This window comes from Pristiophorus japonicus, chromosome 4 (assembly GCF_044704955.1).
Source record: "Pristiophorus japonicus isolate sPriJap1 chromosome 4, sPriJap1.hap1, whole genome shotgun sequence".
In the NCBI taxonomy this organism is placed as follows: Eukaryota; Metazoa; Chordata; class Chondrichthyes; family Pristiophoridae; genus Pristiophorus; species Pristiophorus japonicus.
Genome location: NC_091980.1, coordinates 193,221,820 through 193,244,888, shown reverse-complemented (window position 1 = coordinate 193,244,888; position 23,069 = coordinate 193,221,820). Strand labels below are relative to the sequence as shown.

Sequence of the window (23,069 nt, the reverse complement as noted above, 5' to 3'; positions counted from 1 at the left end):
TCAAAGAGGAGACAGTTTGGGGAGGAAGTAGACACATTCCCATGAGGGGGAAAAATTGAGGTTAAAATGAGACACAAAAAGAGGCTTATGACAATTGTAAAGTTCAAGAGCAAGAGCACGTCAGCTAGTCCCACTCCCCCACCCTTTCCCTGCGGCGCTGCAATTCATTTTCCATCAGGTACTTATCCAACTCCCTTTTGAAAGTCATGATTGAATCTGCCTCCACCACCATTTCAGGCAGTGCATTCCAGATCATGACCACTCGCTGCATAAAAAAGTTTTTCCTCACGTCGCCTTTGATTCTTCTGCCAATCACCTTAAATCTGTGTCCTCTGGTTCTCGACCCTTCTGCCAATAGGCACAGTTTCTCTCTATCTACTCTGTCTAGACCCATCATGATTTTGAACACCTCTATCAAATCTTCTCTCAACTGTCTCTACTCCAAGGAGAACAACCCTAGCTTCTCTAGTCTATCCACGTAACTGAAGTCCCTCATCCTTGGAACCATTCTTGTAAATCTTTTCTGCACCCTCTTGAAGGCCTTCACGTCCTTCCTAAAGTGCGGTGCCCAGAATTGCACACAATACTGCAGTTGAATACTCATCCAGTCCGGATGGGATACATCCTAGTTTACTGAAGGAAGTAAGGGTGGAAATTGCAAAGGCTCTGCCCACAATCTTCCAATCCTCCTTAGATATGGGGGTGGTGCCAGAGGACTGGAGGATTGCAAATGTTTAAAGAAAGGGAAAAGGATAAACCCAGCAACTACAGGCCAAGTCGGCTTTACGTCGGTGGGGAAACTTTGAGACATTAATCTGGGACAAAATTAATTTGCATTTGGAAAAGTATGGGATAACAATGAAAGTCAGCATGGATTTGTTAAAGACAAATCGTGTTTGACTAACTTGATTGAGTTCTTTGATAAAGTAACGGAAATGGTTGATGAAGATAGTGCAGTTTTTGTTGTGTATGTGGACTTTCAAAAGGCATTTGACAAAGTACCACATAATAGACTTGATAGCGAAATTAAAGCCCAGGGTATTAAAGGGACTGTGGCAGCATGGATATAAAATTGGCTCAGGGACAGAAAGCAGAGAATAGTGGTTTTTCAGACTGGAGGGGGTATACAGTGGTCAGTGTTAGTACCACTGCTATTTTTGATATATATTAATGACCTGGACTTGGGTATATAGGGCATATTTAAAAGTTTGAAGCTGACATGAAACTCGGAAACGTAGTAAACATTGAGGAGGATAGTAACAGACTTCAGGAGGACACAGACAGACTGGTGAAATGGGCAGACATGAAACTTAATGCAAAGTCTGACATGATACATTTTTGCAGGAAGAGGCAAGGTAATATAAACTAATTGGTACAATTTTAAAAGGGGTGCAGGAACAGAGAGACCTGGGTTGTATGTGCCCAAGTTTTTGAAGGTGGCAAGAGAAATTGGGAAGGCTGTTAAAAAAGCATATGGGATCCTTGGCTTTATTAATAGAGACATCAAGTACAAAAGCAAGGAATTTATACAAAACCTTTCTAAAATACTGGTTAGGCCTCAGCTGGACTATTCTGGGCACCACACTTTAGAAAGGATGTCAAGGCCTTGTAGAGGGTGTAGATTTACTAGAATGGTACCAGGAATGAGGGACTTCAGTTTTGTGGAGAGAATGGAGACGCTGGGGTTTTTCTCCTCAGAGCAGAAAAGGTTAATATGAGATTTGATAGAGGTGTTCAAAATCTTGAATGGTTTTAATAGAGTAAATAAGGAGAAATTGTTTCCAGTGGCAGAAGGGTCAGTAACCAGAGGACACAGATTTAAGGTGATTGGCAAAAGAACCAGAGGCGACATGAGGAAACAGCTTTTTACACAGCGAGTTATTGGGATCTGGAATGCACTGCCTGAAAGGGTAATGGAAGCAGATTCATTAATAACATTAAAAAGAGAATTGGATAAAAACTTGAAGGGGAAACAATAGCCCTCTACAAGGGCTATTGAGAACGAGCAGGGGAGTGGGATTAATTGGATAGCTGTACCAAAGAGCTGGCACTGGCATGATGAGTTGAATGGCCGCCTTCTGTGTTGTGTCATTTTAGGATTGCTGCTCAGCAACACATTGGCCCAGATTGTGCGGTGGTAATGACAGCGTAACTGTCAGCGTTCACTGTCATTGCCCCTCTGAAATTGAAAGGAACGAGCTGCAATTTCCCAGACATTCATGCCAGCACCATGCAGGTCACAGAAATTTACTGTTAAAATGGTATCTTCCTTATCTGCAAAGTTAAGTTCTACATTAAATGGTGCATTTGCTTGCTATTTTTGAGTAAGCTAGACATTTATTATTATGAACATACAAAAAGAACAGACTAACTGCTTCATCAAGCCTGCCCGCACTCATGATGCCGGAGCATCCTGTTTAGACACTTCCACCATGCCTCCGCCCCACAGCCATGTAATCTCACGGAGAAACAAATAGCTAGAAAAGGAATCCCCGGAACCAAAAAAGGGGGGGAAATCCTCTTTGACCCCCTGAGACAATCAAAATCAGTCTAGGAGATCACCATGCATACATTAACTGTTTAAATCATTACAATTTACTTTCTCTGTCTCCAACCCCCAATGCCTTGCCAATGAACCAAATTCGCTCTCCTGACACAGAGCAAACAGCATGTAGGTACATCTCGTAATGTGACTGTGAAGTGGAGTATTTGATTAAACACTCGACACCAGGTCTGTGTTCGAAAGTTCAAGCCGTCTTTATTTTGCACCGGTGGGGAAAGGTCCTGCCCTGCGTCTAGCCAGGAGACTATTCCACTGATTCGTAGTTTCCAGCAGCTTTTTATACCTTTAAACGTACATGCTCAACCTTGTGCACAATCCATAAGAATATAAGAAATAGGAACAGGAGTAGGCCACACGACCCCTCGAGCCTGCTCCGCCATTTAATACGATCATGGCTGATCCGATCATGGACTCAGGTCCACTTCCCCGCCCGCTCCCCATAACCCCTTATTCCCATAATGGTTAAGAAACTGTCCCTCTCTGTCTTAAATTTATTCAATGACCCAGTTTCCACAGCTCTCTGAGGCAGCGAATTCCACAGATTTACAACTTTACGAGAGAAGAAATTCCTCCTCATCTAAGTTTTAAATGGGCGGCCTCTTATTTTAAGATTATGCCCCATAGTTCTAGTCTTCCCTACCATTGGAAACATCCTCTCTGCATCCACCTTGTCAAGCCCCCTCATAATCTTATACGTTTCGATAAGATCACCTCTCATTCTTCTGAATTCCAATGAGTAGAGGCCTAACCTACTCAACCTTTCCTCATGTCAACCCGCTCATCTCCGGAAGCAACCTAGTGAACCTTCCCTGAATGGCCTCCAAAGCAAGAGTATCCTTTCTTAAATATAGAAACCAAAACTGCACGCAGTATCCCAGCTGTAGCAAGACTTCCCTGCTTTTATACTCCATCCCCTTTGCAATAAAGGCCAAGATTCCATTGGCCTTCCTGATCACTTGCTGTACCTGCATACTATCCTTTTGTGTTTCATGCACAAGTACTCCCAGGTCCCACTGTACTGCAGCACTTTGCAATTTTTCTCCATTTAAATAGTAACTTACTCTTCGATTTTTTTTCTGCCAAAGTGCATAACCTCACACTTTCCAACATTATACTCCATCTGCCAAATTTTTGCCCACTCACTTAGCCTGTCTATGTCCTTTTGCACAATTTGATTAGTTTAAAGCCCGCATGCACAGTGACTGGTCCACTCTGTTTTCTACCTAGCTCACGTAACATCGAGGTACCGCCTTCATCAAGCTCCTGACTGATGTGGCCACAATTTGTTATTGTTACCTTAACCCTTGCCCTAGCCAGATAGTATCCTGTTAAAAGAGTCATGTCTAATGTCTGGTCCTTTGTTCTGCTTTTCTACCCTCCTAGACCCGTTGTGGTTCCTACCTCGGTTAGTTCTTGCAAAGTCAACATGTTATTCTCAACTGCTTTTTTAAGCGATCCAAAAGCTGATTCACTGCAAACAGCCCATTAGCCCCGAGACCCCTTAACCCTATAATTATAGCAGAGCTCGAAATCCCCACTTCAGTCTCCCCTTTTGGTACTTGGCTACCCAGCCCATGAATATCAACCTAATTCTGCTCCGTCCTGTGTCCCCTGCCCAGTTCTGTGGTCAGCTTCGCGGTTTCGGGGACTTGGGATGTGACCACGTCTCCCAAGTATTTCAGGGTGCTTGGCTAACAACTTTCGCTGTTCCATAATTAAAGCCTTTGCTTTCCCCTTCCTTTGCCTTTTCCTGCATGTCTCCCACAACCTAATCCCCATTCAACTGCTAGCCCTAACTGTATAACCACCAGTACGTGAGAAACTATACGAATCCATAGATGGATATTCACATTCATTCCTAAGTTCCATACATGTTCCCACCACTGAGTGTCCTTCAGGGTTTCTTTGATGTCCTTCAAATGCTGTATGGAATCCTTCAAAATCTCATGATAATATCCTTTTATATTCTCAGTGTCCTTTTTCAATTGCGTCAAATGTTTTTCGAGACAAGGAATGCTCTGCCAACTGGCTATCTCGAATTGTTTCATTTCATCAATTCATTCCGGGTTGTTCAAAGTGATGTTCTTTATGCGTTCCTCCTTTTGTGGAAATAGGTATCGATGGCCTATCTGGACCACAGCTTTGGGCATAAAACAGAAATTAGGTTGTGGGATCGGACATTTAACTCTACCATATTTGTACTCAATTTCTTTGGTAGATATGCAGTACGTCCCAGTATCCCGGGCTGCCACCTCAGTTCTTTCCTGACTGTGGGAGCTGATTTCCAACATGCAATTAACTGTCTGAGTGAACCCGCACGCCACACGTTGCCCTCCTTCTATGGGGTATGCGCACACTATCCCATCCAAATATTGCATGCAGCCGTCGATGTGCACCCCTTGGAATGTGCTACATTGTTTCAGCACATGGGGGGGCATATTGTGGAACCGGACCTGGGATTGACCTTGTATCTCGCCAATGTTCTGTACTGTCCACAGAGGCTCGGCCTCCGCGCCCTCTATTTGTGGGATCGCTAGGACCATACCTATCAATTTTACTTCTCTGGTAATACAATTATTTGGGGACAAGAACACTTGTGTTGTCTTGCGAATATCGCAGAGGGTACAGGTGCAGCATCCCGAATCCGGAACCCTCGGGACCGAGGCAGTTTTGGATTCCGTGTTTTTCTGGACTTTGGAACGTCTTTCTGCTGTCATGAATCTGATAACACCTGAGCCCAGGTTCGGGTATTTCTGGATTTCGGAACGTCATTGGGGGGGGGGGGGGTACCTGCCGAGGAGCTGTTCGGGCCATCCGGGCCCACCGAAGACGTCATTTGGTGAGGCCCCGCTGAGGAGGTTGTCATTGGACCGTCCCTACCAAGGATGTCGTTGGGCCGGCCGGGGCGCATCGAGGAGGTGTTTGCGTCGGACCCCGCTGAGGAGGTCGTCGGGCTGGACCCGCTGAGGAGGTCGTTGGGCGGGCTGGCCCTGCCGCGGAGGGGTTGGGGCAAGGGCCCCGCCAAGGAGGTCGCTGGGTGGGCCGGCAAGGAAGCCTTGAGGTAAGGGCAGTGGTGGCGAGGCTCGAGGTCGGGCAGTGGTGGGGCCCTGAGATTGGCAGGGTGGTCGGGTCCAAATTCTGGAACATTTTATGGATTCTGGACAACCCTACCACCGGTCGGTCCAGAGTACAGATTCTGGAACTCTGGATTCTGGACGCTGCACCTTTAATACTACTCTTAGTCCATTTGGACAACTGCTCATTACTTGGCCAATCATGGATTTTTCCCTGTTTCATCTGGTTTACATTGTATTGGATGTTCCCTAGTAACCACGGGCTCAATTTTCCCCAAGCCCATTTTCTGGTGTATTGCCAGAGTTACGTCCATTTTTCTAGGCCAGAAAGGCACCAGAAATATTTGGCCAAAGTTTCCCCGATGTATAATTTGAATTTGGCACTGCACAGCGTGTCCAGTCACCTCAGGGAGTGGAGCCTGCTGTCTGCACCGACAAACGAAGCCTCACCTTCTGCGCATGCACGGGGGAAAAAAAGTTACATTTTTGACGTCATTTCAATGGACACGCACGCTCAGTACAGCTCGCGTTTGGCAATCGGCCATTTTTGGAGAGCCAGTTGTGTGTGTGAGAACGTCGAGTGCTGTGTGAGAGCATTGGAAATATCGCAGCTGGAGCAATACAAGATGCAACGCAGTGCAAGGACCAAGAATTTCTTACAGGATGAAGTGGAGGCGCTAGTTATTGTGATTGAGAACAGATGGACACCAGCAGAGGTCACACAAAAGTTCCACCCAAAGAAATGAAAAAACGCTGGAACCAAGTTGCAGAAGATTATTGCGCAATGGTGACCACTACATAAGTGATCTTAAAGTGTGATATTAAAGTAAAGTTTGATACAAGAATAATTTTATTTAAGTTAAGTACATTGTAAACTTTTGAACAAAATATATTTTACATTAAAACTGAATCATGTTCCATTAACACAACACAACATTACGGAACAGCACCAAACAGTAAACATGTCCATGTGGAATAGTTGTCGCTGAGCCCTCAGGCATCAGTAAAGCATTCATGGATGAGCTGCTGGCGCAAGGCTCGAACAATCATTAAAGCCCGTCCTCCTCTGCCGTCGTGCTCTGGCCTCAGGGACTTTTATGGCTTCCTCATCCTCGTCCTCCTCCTCCCCCTCCTCCTCCTGCTCGTCACCTGCATCTTCCACATCATTATCGTCAGCCACTCTCACCAGAGGTAGGTCTTCCACTACCAGGTGCTGCTGCCTCATGATGCAGCATGCAGCACACAACAGTGAACGGACCGACAATCTCGGGAGTATTGCAAGTAGCCTCCGGAATGCTCCAGGCATTGGAAACGCTGTTTCAAGATGCCAATGGTCCTCTCAATAATGCTGTGCGGCAAAATGTGCGCCATGTTGTATTGATGGTCAGCTTCCGTCCGGGTTACGCGTAAGGGCATCATGAGCCAGGGAGCGAGGCTGTACCCTTTGTCTCCCAGTGGCCAGCTGTGCCCTTCTGGCGGCTGCTGTTGCTGAAACATGGCAAATATAATGCTGTCATATAGGATGAACGTATCATGGGTGCTGCCAGGGTATCTTGCATCGACTGACATGATATGATGCATGTCGTCGCACACGAGCTGCACATTAATGGAGTGGAAGCCTTTTCTGTTCCTGTACATCTTGAAATCCTTCAAAGGTGCTCGCAAGGCGATGTGGGTACAATCAATGCAGCCCTTTACTTTTGGGAAGCCAGCAATCCTGGAGAAGCCCATAGCCCTGTCATGGGTTGCTTTGGTGGTCATGGGGAACTTTATGAAGTCATTGCTACGTGCGTACAATGCAGCCGTGACCTGGCGAATGGAGACATGTGCTGCATGTTGAGAGAAGGCACACACATCCCCAGTTGTAGTTTGAAATGATCCGGAGGCATAGAATGAAAGTGCAGCTGTGTAACCTTCACTTCAACTGACAAAGCAGTCCTCCTGATGCTTCTAGGTTGCAGGTCTGCTTTTACTAACTCGCAGATCTCACTTACAACTTATTTGTGGAAACACAGCCTTTTGATACAGTCTGCATCACTCAGGTGCAGGTACAAAGCTCAAAATGGCAGGAAAGCAGGCAGCACAGGTTTGAAGTTGTATCCCTCCAGGTCTGTATGGATGGACCACACCAGGTCTTGTGACTTCTCTCTCTTTCCCCCCGCCCCCACCCCCCCTTTAATTGGAGTTGTGACTTCTCTCTCTCCCTCCTCCTCCCAGGGGTTCCAAGCCTTCCGATCGGCGCCTCAGTCACTCTCTCCATCCCCCGCCCCCCCCCCCCCCCCCGCATGACAATTTATTTTGTAGCCGAGCCCATGTTCGGGCGCGGGATCGATTCTGCTGGCCAAACCTACGACCCTCCAGCCCTGCTTCAAGACGTTCGCTGACGGCGTGTGAGTGAGTTTGAAAAATGAGAAAACTTCTGAAATATAACAAATTTACACTTCTACGTTGACAGGTTTAAAATAAAAAGTTGAACTTTATTATTGATTTTGACAGTGTTCTTGACTACCTCAAAAATCTTCGATTTAAAAACAATGGTGTCTTTCAACGCAGATTTGTGAATGTGCGCTGGTTTCTTAACTCACCAGAAGGTTTTTCGGGAGTGGCCAGATACGCCGACCTAAGAGAAAGAAATGTTGGCCAAACTGCAAACAATTGAAAAAACCGGTGCTGACTTGACGTTTTTAAAAAAAAACTGGCCTAGAAAAATCGTAACTAAGTCAGTTACGCGGTACAGATCACAGGGGGAAACTTTGAAAAAAATAAATGCACCAAAAAAAACGTCGCGTGCCAAAAAAATGGCACAGATGAACAGGGAAAATTGAGCCCCACGTGCCGTATATTGCACATACAAGTTCTTTGTGTTTCTTGGGTTAGATTATTTAGTCACACACTTATCTTATTGATAGTTTGTGCCTGAGGCTCTTGGATTTCCTCGACTTACAGCATTTGTCTGGCGACCTCATGCCCTGTTTGACAACTGTGAAGTCAGATCGTTTCCCTTTTAGTAAAAGGTTTCTCAAACGTTAGGCTAAGTCTTGAACTTCTTGGTCTATGCTGGCTATGTCAAATGTGTTAACAGTTGCCATCCTCGCCGCATACTGATAGTGTGTGTCGGTTGTTAAGCTGAAAACCACACATGGTCTTGTGGTTCATTGTCTGACTATCTCGATCATATGGAGCATAAGTATCACCTCAGCGTCTTGTCGTTGTGACCCTCTGTTCCCCATTTCGCTTAATGCCAATTGTACTTAGTCCTCAATTGGCCCAATTAACTATCCAAATTCATTATATCTTCCCATTGGCAGTTACACTTTTAACTCCTTTCTTACAGTGATATTTATTTGCCTACGTAATTAACTACTTAATGAAACCCACGCCCAAGTCTCTCAGTTTGGACTGGGGTAAAACAAACATTCCCGTCGCGATGGGACAAGTCCGGTTGGTACCGTACTGGTATTCCCGGTGTATGATGCTGACACAATATTCACCCTTCGATCTTGATACAGATCATACGGGAAAATGCTGTCCCGCAATTACCTTCATAGTGCAGTTCCATGTTATCCCATCCCAATTAAATCCGCATGCAGAGGCTGCATGTTCTACCACATTGTAGAGGCAAATGAACATGTCCTGAGCTTGAGCACACCCAATTTGGCCTGGGGCTACACATGTTTTTCCCATCCACCCAGGTTAAATTTTCCGGTGTTCATTGTGTCCTACTAAATTTTCTCAGGTATGATTGGGTAATACCATACTATCTCTAACAGGATAATGTAAATGACACTCGTGCCACCGGGTCCACCTGTACCAACCTTCTGACTTAGAAACATAGAAACATAGAAAATAGATGCAGGAGTAGGCAATTCGGCTCTTCGAGCCTGCACCACCATTCAATAAGATCATGGCTGATCTTTCACCTCAGTACTCCTGCTTTCTTCCCATACCCCTTAATCCCTTTAGCCGTAAGGGCCACATCTAACTCCCTCTTGAATATATCTAACGAACTGGCATCAACAACTCTCTGCGGCAGGGAATTCCACAGGTTAACAACTCTCTGAGTGAAGAAGTTTCTCCTAATCTCAGTCCTAAATGGCTTACCCCTTATCCTTAGACTATGTCCCTTGGTTCTGGACTTCCCCAACATTGGAAACATTCTTCCTGCATCTAATCTCTCCAGTCCTGTCAGAATTTTATATGTTTCTATGAGATCCCCTCTCATCCTTCTAAACTCCAGTGAATAAAGGCCCAGTCAATCCAGTCTCTCGTCATATGTCAGACCAGCCATCCCGGGAATCAGTCTGGTGAACCTTTGCTGCACTCCCTCAATAGCAAGAATGTCCTTTCTCAGATTAGGAGACCAAAACTGAACACAATATTCCAGGTGAGACCTCACCAAGACCCTGTATAACTGCAGTACGACCTCCCTGCTCTTATACTCAAATCCCCTAGCTATGAAGGCCAACATACCATTTGCCTTCTTCACCGCCTGCTGTACCTGCATGCCCACTTTCAATGACTGATGTACCATGACACCCAGGTCTCGTTGCACCTCCCCTTTTCCTAATCTGCCGCCATTCAGATAATCTGCCTTCCTGTTTTTGCCCCCAAAGTGGATAACCTCACACTTATCCACATTATACTGCATCTGCCATGCATTTGCCCACTCACCTAATCTGTCCAAGTCACCCTGCAGCCACTTGGCGTCCTCCTCACAGCTCACACCGCCACCCAGTTTAGTGTCATCTGCAAACTTGGAGATATTACACTCAATTCCTTCATCTAAATCATTAATGTATATTGTAAATAGCTGGAGTTCCAGCACTGAGCCCTGAGGCACCTCACTAGTCACTGCCTGCCATTCTGAAAAGGACCCATTTATCCTGACTCTCTGATTCTTGTTTGCCAACAAATTCTCTATCCACTTCAGTACATTACCCCAATACTATGTGCTTTAATTTTGCACACCAATCTCTTGTGTGGGACCTGGTCAAAAGTCTTTTGAAAGTCCAAATACACCACATCAACTGGTTCTCCCTTGTCTACTCTACTAGTTACATCTTCAAAAAATTCCAGATTTGTCAAGCATGATTTCCCTTTCATAAATCCATGTTGATTTGGACCGATCCTGTCACTGCTTTCCAAATGCGTTGTTAGTGTACAGAGTCTTCGTAAGTTGATAAGTGGACATTGCCTTCAGGTCTCGATCAGTTACCCAGAAAGAGCTTTTCCTCTGCAATATGCTGCAGTTTCCTTGGGCTTGTTCCACTAACGAAGATCCATACATTACTTTGAGCCGTTTCATTGACGATGATTAGATCCACTTCAATAATCTGGTTTACCCCCTTTTTAGCATTAAATCGTTGCAACATATTAATCAGGCCTCACCGCATTCTGTTATGATTCTCCCCAATAGTCTCAGCACCATTCTTGTCATGATATGATCAAGCCCATCACGCTCCCTGAATTCAGTGCAGGTTGTACTTGGCCCTCTGCCAAAATCCCTTTATCATTCTCCCATGCAACGGCACTGTTTTAGGCTTGCACCACCCAGGTAGTCCCACTTTGGTCAGATTCAATATTACAGGTACCACTTCATGATGCACATTATGGTACAATATCATCTGAGTTGGGATTACCATTAGCCCATTTGTTGGTCCCAGGATGTGTTTATGAGAAACAGTTCGCTTTTCCCATAAATCTGTTCATTCATTGGAGAAGGAGCCTTTGGATGAGTTTTTTAAAGCTCTACTGCTTGTACAACCGCTTGCACCCCTTGACATAATGGACGGTTACAGTGGTATGATTACCACGTCACTGGAAATGTACCCCTATCCTACTTGGCCGTCCCTACTTCTACCATTCACGATATGTCTCTTACTACTTCGTGGATTGGCGTGATTTGCGAGGCATGTCTGTGGACAGGAGGTGGTTCCAGATCTGTGGGACCCGAAGAGATTCTTCCAGCTCCCATGTCCTGTCCACTTCCATTTCGATCATACTGTACCTAATTAGGTGGGGTATCCCATTAGGCCCCTTTCTTCCTCATCCCCCGAGAGAGGATGAATCATAGAAACATAGAAAATAGGTGTTCTAGCCTGCACCGCCATTCAATGAGTTCATGGCTGAACATGCAACTTCAGTACCCCATTCCTGCTTTCTCACCATACCCCTTGATTCCCCTAGTAGTAAGGACTTCATCTAACTCCTTTTTGAATATATTTAGTGAATTGGCCTCAACAACTTTCTGTGGTAGAGAATTCCACAGGTTCACCATTCTCTGGGTGAAGAAATTCCTCCTCATCTCGGTCCTAAATGGCTTCCCCCTTATCCTTAGACTGTGTCCCCTGGTTCTGGACTTCCCCAACATTGGGAACATTCTTCCTGCATCTAACCTGTCTAACCCCGTCAGAATTTTAAACGTTTCTATGAGGTCCCCTCTCATTCTTCTGAACTCCAGTGAATACAAGCCCAGTTGATCCAGTCTTTCTTGATAGGTCAGTCCCACAATCCCGGGAATCAGTCTGGTGAACCTTCGCTGCACTCCCTCAATAGCAAGAATGTCCTTCCTCAGGTTAGGAGACCAAAACTGTACACAATACTCCAGGTGTGGCCTCACCAAGGCCCTGTACAATTGTAGCAACACCTCCCTGCCCCTGTACTCAAATCCCCTCGCTATGAAGGCCAACATGCCATTTGCTTTCTTAACCGCCTGCTGTACCTGCATGCCAACCTTCAATGACTGATGTACCATGACACCCAGGTCTCGTTGCACCTCCCCTTTTCCTAATCTGTCACCATTCAGATAATAGTCTGTGTCTCTGTTTTTACCACCAAAGTGGATAACCTCACATTTATCCACATTATACTTCATCTGCCATGCATTTGCCCACTCACCTAACCTATCCAAGTCGCTCTGCAGCCTCATAGCATCCTCCTCGCAGCTCACACTGCCACCCAACTTAGTGTCATCCGCAAATTTGGAGATACTACATTTAATCCCCTCGTCTAAATCATTAATATACAGTGTAAACAGCTGGGGCCCCAGCACAGAACCTTGCGGTACCCCACTAGTCACTGCCTGCCATTCTGAAAAGTCCCCATTTACTCCTACTCTTTGCTTCCTGTCTGACAACCAGTTCTCAATCCATGTCAGCACACTACCCCCAATCCCATGTGCTTTAACTTTGCACATTAATCTCTTATGTGGGACCTTGTCGAAAGCCTTCTGAAAGTCCAAATATACCACATCAACTGGTTCTCCCTTGTCCACTCTACTGGAAACATCCTCAAAAAATTCCAGAAGATTTGTCAAGCATGATTTCCCTTTCACAAATCCATGCTGACTTGGACCTATCATATTACCTCTTTCCAAATGCACTGCTATGACATCCTTAATAATTGATTCCATCATTTTACCCACTACCGATGTCAGGCTGACCGGTCTATAATTCCCTGTTTTCTCTCTCCCTCCTTTTTTAAAAAGTGGGGTTACATTGGCTACCCTCCACTCCATAGGAACTGATCCAGAGTCAATGGAATGTTGGAAAATGACTGTCAATGCATCCACTATTTCCAAGGCCACCTCCTTAAGTACTCTGGGATGCAGTCCATCAGGCCCTGGGGATTTATCGGCCTTCAATCCCATCAATTTCCCCAACACAATTTCCCGACTAATAAGGATTTCCCTCAGTTCCTCCTCCTTACTAGACCCTCCGACCCCTTTTATATCCGGAAGGTTGTTTGTGTCCTCCTCAGTGAATACTGAACCAAAGTACTTGTTCAATTGGTCCGCCATTTCTTTGTTCCCCGTTATGACTTCCCCTGATTCTGACTGCAGAGGACCTACGTTTGTCTTTACTAACCTTTTTCTCTTTACATATCTATAGAAACTTTTGCAATCCGTCTTAATGTTCCCTGCAAGCTTCTTCTCGTACTCTATTTTCCCTGCCCTAATCAAACCCTTTGTCCTCCTCTGCTGAGTTCTAAATTTCTCCCAGTCCCCGGGTTCGCTGCTATTTCTGGCCAATTTGTATGCCACTTCCTTGGCTTTAATGCTATCCCTGATTTCCCTTGATAGCCACGGTTGAGCCACCTTCCCTTTTTTATTTTTACGCCAGACAGGAATGTACAATTGTTGTAGTTCATCCATGCGGTCTCTAAATGTCTGCCATTGCCCATCCACAGTCAACCCCTTCAGTATCATTCGCCAATCTATCCTAGCCAATTCACGCCTCATACCTTCAAAGTTACCCTTCTTTAAGTTCTGGACCATGGTCTCTGAATTAACTGTTTCATTCTCCATCCTAATGCAGAATTCCACCATATTATGGTCACTCTTCCCCAAGGGGCCTCGCACAACGAGATTGCTAATTAATCCCCTCTCATTACACAACACCCAGTCTAAGATGGCCTCCCCCCTAGTTGGTTCCTCGACATATTGGTCTAAAAAACCATCCCTTATGCACTCCAGGAAATCCTCCTCCACCGTATTGCTTCCAGTTTGGTTAGCCCAATCTATGTGCATATTAAAGTCACCCATTATAACTGCTGCACCTTTATTGCATGCACCCCATTTTCATAACCGTTTCCTCTTGTCTCGGTACCTGCTGGTGAACTGAAAAAACTTAATCTGGTTAATAATTCTCCTAGGTAACCGAGCTGCACATACCATGTGACTAGCTTTATCAACGATATATGGTCCCTTGTGCCGGAGTTCAAAACTTCCACCCTGATATAGTTTTGTTCCATTACCTGGCCCCCCACCCCACCTCCCACTCCTGAGTTTTACTCTGGGCCAGCTGTAGTTGGTTACGGTGGTGTGCCCTCCTGATCCCTCAGGCACAATCCAGTAACCCCGTTAAACAATATCGCTTCTCCCCGATGGTCACCTACATAAAACAAAATAAACATTCAGAAAAACAACTTCGCACACAATAGCATTTCATCCTTTTCTCCCCAGTTACATATTGGTCAGAATTGTTTTTAAACCATACCAATTATTGATGTGAAATGCCTTATGTTCGGAACTAAAGGCCCTCCACATAATTTACACCAATCAGAATTTTGTCATGGCCATAATAAAAGTCTGATTTTTAATAGGTTAATGAATCTCAGTAATTCCAATCTTAACTTCCCAATGCCACTTGGAAAAGGGGGAGGAGCCACAGCTACACACAAGAATATGCTTTCCCAAAAACTTTTAAACACCAAAGAAAAACATCAGAACAGTAAGAAAGAAACAATCTTCTCTTTTCTCCTTTTTATTGAGTCATAACTATCCATTATTCCTTAAACCCGTTCAATTTCTGATCCCGGTACACTCCAAGTGCACCTCCAATTACCTTTTAAATGTGGTGAGGGTTTCCATCTCTACCATCCTTTCAGGCAGTGAGTTCCAGACCCCACCACCCTCTGGGTGAAGAGATCCCCCTTCTATATCGTTGTCCTTTTCGTGTGTCCTGACGGGTGCTGTCGCCATCACACCTACTGTCGGTTTATTTTGTCGCTTTCTCAGTCAATAGTCTAGTTCGTCTACTTAATTCATAATACGTGCGAGTGACTAAAACAAGGGCTTTATCCTTTTTCCGACTCCCACCATTTTCTTTATTCAGCGGGTGGGTTGTCTGGCTTCCAATTTGATTTAATCATTATTTCAATTAGTTTTCGATTTTTGTCTGCTAGATACCATGTCAGAGACCCCTCTGTTCCCCACTCGCGTTTCTCACTTCCTATGGCTATATTTTTCAGCGGTACGTCCCTTACTTACTCGCCCTGAGTGAGACTAATACTTGCAATCTTATTGGTTGTCACCGGTACGTCTCTTACTTATTGCTCACGAGTGAGACCGTTACTTGCAACCTTTTTGGTTGTTAGCGGTACGTCTCCTGCCCGCTTCTCCCGAGCCGAGAACATTACTTGCAACATATACCAATTATCAATTGCAACTTTACACACACAACCGATTGCAATTGTTTCACCTGGGACTTTTCCGCAGACAACTTGAATTCCCGCCCAGACCTGCAGATTCGGATCTTTCAGGCGGCTGACACCAGACAGATTTCTGCCCACGTCCTAACTGTACGTGATAATTAAAACGTACTCACGCCTTTGACATAGCTTCCATCTGCCGGTGTCCGCCGCCCGCTTGAGATCCTGCCGACTACGCCAATTGAAGTGGAGTATTTGAAATAAACACTCAACACCAGGTCTGTGTTCGAAAGTTCAAATAGTCTTTATTTTGCACCGGTGGGGAAAGGTCCTGCTCTGGGTCTAGCCAGGACACTGTTCCACTGATTCATAGTTTCCAACAGTTTTTTATACACTTAAACGTACATGCTTAACCTCGTGCACGATACTTTGGCACAATTTGATTCGTTTAAAGCCCGCATGCACAGTGACTGGTCTACGTCACTCGCCTCTGTTTTCTGCCTAGCTCGCGTAATATCGAGGTACTGCCTTCATCAAGCTCCTGACTGATGTGGCCACAGTTTGTTAGCGTTGCCTTAACCCTTGCCCTAGCCAGATGGTATCCTGTTAAAAAGTCATGTCTGATGTATGGTCCTTTGTTCTGCTTTTCTACCTTCCTAGGCCTCATATGGTTCCTACCTCGGTTAGTTGTTGCAAAGTCAACATGTTATTCTCAACTGCTTACTAAGCGATCTAAAAGCAGTTTCACTCCAAACAGCCCGTTAGCCCTGAGATCCCTTCTTAACCCTATAATTATAGCAGAGCTCGAAATCGCCACTTCAGACTGTCTTTATTAACTTTATCAGAACAAGGTTTGTGGTCTGCTTTGCATTTTCATGGCCTGTTGTAGAAAGTTGGAACACAAAAAATAATATTGAACTTACCTGGGTCAGGTGGAATAAAGAATGTTAAAATGCCACATTTCTATATTCTTAGTAACTGCACACAAATAAGCAAACAATGTCATATTTTTAAATTATTTCACAGGAGATGTGCTGGTGGTGGAGTGTGCACATCCAATGCAAGACTAAATGGGAAAACCATCTTGATTACAGGGGCGAACACCGGAATTGGAAAGGAAACAGCATGGGAACTGGCACGGAGAGGTGAGATATTGTCAGGCAATTATCTCATCAGTGTAAGAGTATTTGAATATGACATCAAATATGGTTGCAACTTAAATCTTTTATTGTTTGACCCAATCTTGATGCACTCAATGTCTGTAAGCAATAGCGATACAGAGAAATAAGCGTAATTACCCTGTTATTCCTCTGGGTAGAGATGTAACTATTCTCAAACCTTTTGTTCTTTTCTTTCCCTGTGAAGGAAAGCTCAAGATTTTTATCGGTCTCTAGTCATACATACTGGCCTTGTAAGCTTGATGATTCATTATGGCCTGAAAAGTGTTAATGTGAACAAGAAATGGGGTAGTTCCTGAAAAAATATCAGATGCTAACATCATGGGTCCGTTGTCTGGTTTCCTATCCCAAGACTGTCTTGGCTATCTCATTTCACAATTCATTGAAAAAGTTAAATCAAGCAGGCATGAACCACATCAAGTAATTCAGCAGAAAACAATCAGCACAGTTAGATAAATTGTGAACTAATATATTAAAGCATCCTGGGAATGAACAACTTTAACCATTTTGTTATTTCGAGCCACATTACAGTTCAACAAGCCATCCACAAATTAATAAAAAGCAAAAACCTTAAACATGTGTGGTTGAACCAAATCCTAATCATGCATGAATAGGATATCTTGCATCAGTTTACAGTAGAGTACTTGTACTACATTAAACAACTTTCCATCTACCTGCTCACGTGGACGTAAAAAAAAATCCCATGGCACCATTTGAAGACAAGGAGGGGTGTTCTCCTGGCCAACAATTATTCTTAACTAACATCACTTTTTAAAAAAAGAAAACAGATTATCTGGACATTTATTTCATTGACATTTGTTGGACCTTGCTGTGTACACGATCACCACAAGAAGTACAGCATTTCAAAGAGAAGATCCGCCACACATTAATGTTTCCATACACTTGAAAGGGACTTGATTGGCTGTGAAGTGCTTTGTGATGTCCTGAGTTTGGGAAAGGTACTGTATCAATGTTTTTTTTTTTCTTCAGTTAGATTTTACATAGAAGGTCCAACCAATGAGTTGAACTTACCCTTTCCTCCCCTCTTGTCGTAGAAGGTGGTTTTCGCCCAACACAAGCAGCTCTCTAATACGTCAACCAAATGATTTATGTAAAGTACCGTCAACAGCAAGACACAGAAACTTCAAAACCAAAATTAGCCCTTACATAAATATCACACTCTCTTTCTGTACAGGACAGAACTAAACTATACGCTCTGTATATCATGTTAACAACATGTAAATATATGATTTGTGTTTTTAATCGACAACAATTGTAATTAAAACAAAAAGTACTGTCAATATGGTTCCTTACAGGTGCTCGGGTAATCTTAGCCTGCAGAGATTTGACAAAGGCAGAAGCTGCAGCCCACGAGATTCGAGAAGACACTGGGAATAAACATGTCATCGTTCGGGAGCTGGATCTTGCCAACACTAGGTCTATATACCAATTTGCTGAAAATATCATTAAAGGTAATTCAGTACTACAAGTAATATTTTCTTTCCATTTATTGAAAATGTATCCAGTTTAGATTACTGTATTCCACAGACACACAAATAACAAAAGAAAGATCAGGATAGGGACAGGGCCACTAGGGATGTACAAGATAAACTCCCAGGTAATGATGGCAAAATGGCAGAAATATTGAATAGTTACTTTGCCTTGGTATTTACCAGAGAGCCTAACGAGGTGGACAAGACATTAGAAGAGATCAAAGAAGATATAAAGACCATTAATATAGAAAGGGGGAGATGGATTGCACCTGCGGATACTCAAAAGAAGCTAAGGAAATACACTTGGAGTAGTGTGAACAGTTCTGGTCTCCATATTATAAAAAAAATATAGAGAAGATTTACTGGAATGATACCAGAATTGAGAGGTTATATCTATCAGGAAAGATTGAACAAGCTGGGGCTCTTTTCTCTAGAAAAGAGGAGGCTGAGGGGTGACCTGATAGAGCTCTTCAAGATTAGGAAAGGGTTTAATAGGGTAGATGTAGAGAAGACGTTTCCACTTATGGGCAAGATCAGAATTAAGGGCCATAAGTATAAGATAGTCACTAATAAATCCAATAGGGAATTGCAGAGAAACCTCTTTATCCAGAGAGTGGTTAGAATGTGCAATGCACTCCCACAAGGAGTAGTTGAGGTGAATAGTATAGATGCATTTAAGTGGAAGCTAGATAACCACATGAAGTAGAAAGGAATATAAGGATATGTTGATAGGGTTAAAGGAAGAGGGGTGGGAGGAGGCTCATGTGGAGCATGAATGCTGGCAGAGATCAGTTGGGCCGCATGGTCTGTTTCTGTGCTGTAGCCTCTATGTAACTTTTTTTAAATCATAGCAATACAGCCAATAAAGAATTATTTCAGTGATTATCATGCTTTATTTTAAAATGGTAATAATGCTTGTGGTCAAGACCAGCTTATCGGTCAAGGGGTTCTTTCAATCCTTGAAGTGCCCCAGGCTACACTCCGATGCCTCTTACCAGTGCTGCAGAGCATCACATCGTCATCATAGGCAGTCCATGGAGTCGAGGATGACTTGCTTCCACACTAGAAATGAGTTATCAGGTGACTGAAGAGTCCAATGCAGGACCTACAGTCTCTGTCACAGGTGGAGCAAACAGTGGTTGAAGAAATAGGTGGGTGGGGTGCTTGGGTTGCCGCACGCTCCTTCTGCTGTCGACGCTTGGCTTCAGCTTGTTCTCGGCGAAGAGGCTCGAGATGTTCAGCGCCTTCCCGGATGCTTTTCCTCCACTTTGAGCGGTCTTGGGCCAGGGATTCCCAGGTGTCGGTGGGGATGTTACATTTTTTCAAGGAGGCTTTGAGGGTGTCCTTGAAGCGTTTCCTCTGCCCACCTGGGGCTTGCTTGTCGTGTCTGAGCTCCGAGTAGAGTGCTTGTTTTAGGAGTCTCGTGTTGGGCATGCGGGCAGTGTGGTCCGTCTAACGGAGCTGATTGAGCGTGGTCAGTGCTTCGATGCTGGGGATATTGGCCTGATCGAGGACACTGACGTTGGTGTGCCTATCCTGCCAATGGATTTGCAGGATCTTGCGGAGGCAGCGTTGGTGATACTTCTCCAGTGTTTTGAGGTGCCTGCTGTACATAAGTCCATGTCTCTGAGCCATATAGGAGGGCGGGTATCACTACTGCTCTGTAGACCATGAGCTTGATGTTGGGTTTGAGGTCCTGGTCTTCAAATACTCTCTTCCTCAGCCGACCGAAGGCTGCACTGGCGCACTGGAAGCGGTGTTGGACTTCGTCATCGACATCTGCCCTTGTTGACAGTAGACTCCCAAGGTATGGAAAATGGTCCACGTTGTCCAAGGCCTCGTCGTGGATTTTGATAACCGGTGGGGGGCAGTGCTGTGTAGCGGGGTAGGTTGGTAGAGGATCTTTATCTTATGGATGTTTAGTGTAAGGCCCATGCTCTCGTATGCCTCAGTGAAGATGTTAATGATGGCTTGGAGTTCGACTTCCAAGTGTACGCAGACACAGGCGTCGTCTGCCTAATGTGGTTCAATGATGAAGGATGGGACGACCTTGGATCTGGCCTGGAGGCGGCGGAGGTTGAACAGATTCCCGTTTGTCCTGTAATTTAGCTCTGCTCCAGCAGGGAGCTTGCTGAAGGTGAAATGGAGCATTGCAGCAGGGAAGATCGAGAAGAGCGTTGGTGCGATGACACAGCCTTGCTTGACCCCGGTCCGAACGTGGAATGGGTCAGTGATGGATCCGTTGGTCAAGATCACGGCTTGCATGTCATCGTGGAGCAGGCGGGGAATGGTGACAAACTTTTGAGGACAGCCGAATCTGAGGAGGACGCTCCATAATCCCTCACAGATGACAGTGTCAAAGACTTTTGTGAGGTCGAAGAAGGCGATGTACAAGGGTTGGTGCTGTTCCCTGCATTTCTCTTGTATCTGCCGCACGGTGAAGATCATGTCCATTGTGCCCCTTAGTGGATGCAATCCGCATTGCGACTCTGGGAGGAGTTTTTCAGCCACAGGAAGAAGACAATTCAGGAGGCTTCTTGCAATGACTTTCCTGGTGGTCGACAGCAGGGAGATTCCTCTGTAGTTACCGCAGTCGGACTTGTCACCTTTCTTGAAGATGGTCACGATTACAGCGTCTCGGATCTCCTGGCATGATCTCCTCCTTCCAGATAAGAGAGATGAGGTCATGGATCCGCGCCAGTAGTGCTTATCCGCCATGTTTTAGTGCTTCAGCAGGTATTCCATCTGCTCCTGATGACTTGTTCTTCAGTTGTTGGATGGCCTTTTCAACCTCGTGCCGGGCTGGGGTTGTGCTAAGATGGTGGTGGGTGGCATGCTGTGGTTGAAGACAGAAGCTGACCCGAGGGGAAACAGCAGAGGAACAGGAGTGGAGCAGGAGGCATAAAGGAAGAGAGCCCCAGGACCCAGCGCGGCGTCGGTAGCAGCCGAACTGAGGGGAAAAAAAACAGCATCACACACAGAAGATTAATAGATTCAATTCAATGGGACAGACAAACTTAAATTAAACTGCAGTATATTTTACTCAAACATCTCATTTTGTACTAAACAAGTAAACCGTCAAGGATTCAAGTCGGAAGTTCTCACTCCAATCCCAAAAGCACAGTACTGCCCTTAATTTAAAGTTGTTTAATTCAAATCATCTGATTCAACATTTTTTAAGTACTAATTTCCCATTTTTTTTGTGTTGTTTAATATTGCTCAATTCAAGTTGAATAATTTAATTTATTTTACTGCTGAAGTGGAGTATTTAAAATAAACCCTCGACACCAGGTCTATGTTTGAAGATTCAAGCAGTCTTTATTTTGCACCGGTGGGGAAAGGTCCTGCTCTGGGTTGAGCCAGGACACTATTCCACTGATAGTTTCCAACGGCTTTTTATACACTTAAACGTACACGCTCTACCTCATCACGATCCTTTGGCACAATTTGATTAGTTTAAAGCCTGCGTGCACAGTGACTGGCCCACATCACTCGCCCCTGTTTTCTGCCTAGTTCGCGTAACATCAAGGTACATCAAGATATCCATAGCCGTGCCCAAGTCTCTCAGTTTGGACTGGGGTAAAAAAAACATTCCCATCGCACTGGGACAAGTCAGGTTGGTACTGTACTGGTATTCCCGGTGTATGGTGCTGACACAATATTTACCCTTTGATCTTTATACAGATCGTACGGGAAAATGCTGTCCCGCAGTTACCTTCATGGTGCAGTTCCATGTTATCCCATCCCAAATAAACCCGCATGCAGAGGCTGCATGTTCTACCACGTGGTAGAGGCAAAAGAACATGTCCTGAGTTTGAGCACACCCAATTTGGCCTGGGGCTACACATGTTTTTCCCATCCACCCAGGTTACATTTCCGGTGTTCATTGTATCCTACTAAATTTTCTCAGGTATGATTGGGTAATACCATACTATCTCCAACAGGATAATGTAAATGACACTCGTGCCACCGGGTCCACCTGTACCAACCTTCTGACTTGATACAGAGTCCTAGGGCTCAATTTTGGCCAGGAGTTGCTCCGTTTTTTTTGGAGTAGGCTGCTTTTTCTGGCGTAACTTAAAAATCCCCAGTTTCCCCAATCAACTTGCACCAGCGTAAGTCACTTAGTGACGTTTTTTTTAGGTTAGTTTTTTTTCTCAAAAAGGAGCGTTACCAGCCACCTATGCCAGTTCTGCCCCTACAAGCAACTTTGGCCAGCTTAATAGTTACTCCATTTCTACTTAGGCCAGCGTATGTGGCCACTCGAGAAAACCCTTACGGAGAGTTAAAGAAATCAGCGCAGGTAAGTACGTCGGAAGCCATTCGGGCTGGGCTAGGGGCGGGAGGGAGCAAACTGGCCGGCATCGGGATTCAACAGAAAGGCTGCAAATCAACGCGGAGGCTGAAAAAGGAACATATAACGCACTGAGTGAATCACTCAACAACTTTCAGTTCGGAGGTTAGAATTATTCTGACCGAATGATGCCACAAACTGTCTTGTATAAGAAAACAGTCTTCTTTAAAGTCCAGCCAACAAGCAGTCTCAGCTGAACTGAGTAATGCAGTACATTAAAAAAAAATCCCGGGTTTTTACAAAACTCTCCAGGAAACAAAGTGTAATGACTCAAGAGTCTCGTTACTGTCAACTGCATCAGGTGTAAACCTGATCCATCTTTATTTGCGCCCATAGTACCCGCACTTATATACACCTGTGACCGCACACGCGCATACAGCCCGATGACCTCCAACAGTAGCGTCCTCTGGTGTCTGGTGATCCCAGGCATCAATACATAATAACATCCCCCCTTCAAGATCTTAATATCAGTCTTTT

At 44.8% G+C, this 23,069-nt stretch overlaps 1 protein-coding gene across 1 annotated transcript in view; it reads left to right on the top strand.

Annotated features, from left to right (window-relative positions):
- rdh12 (retinol dehydrogenase 12) overlaps positions 1-23,069 on the top strand; it is a 64,956-nt gene that overhangs the window by 19,555 nt on the left and 22,332 nt on the right. Inside the window, exons 2-3 of the mRNA XM_070878974.1 lie at positions 16,594-16,712; positions 18,062-18,217. Coding sequence (XP_070735075.1) covers positions 16,594-16,712; positions 18,062-18,217 — 275 coding nt within the window. The remainder of the gene's footprint in view (positions 1-16,593; positions 16,713-18,061; positions 18,218-23,069) is intronic.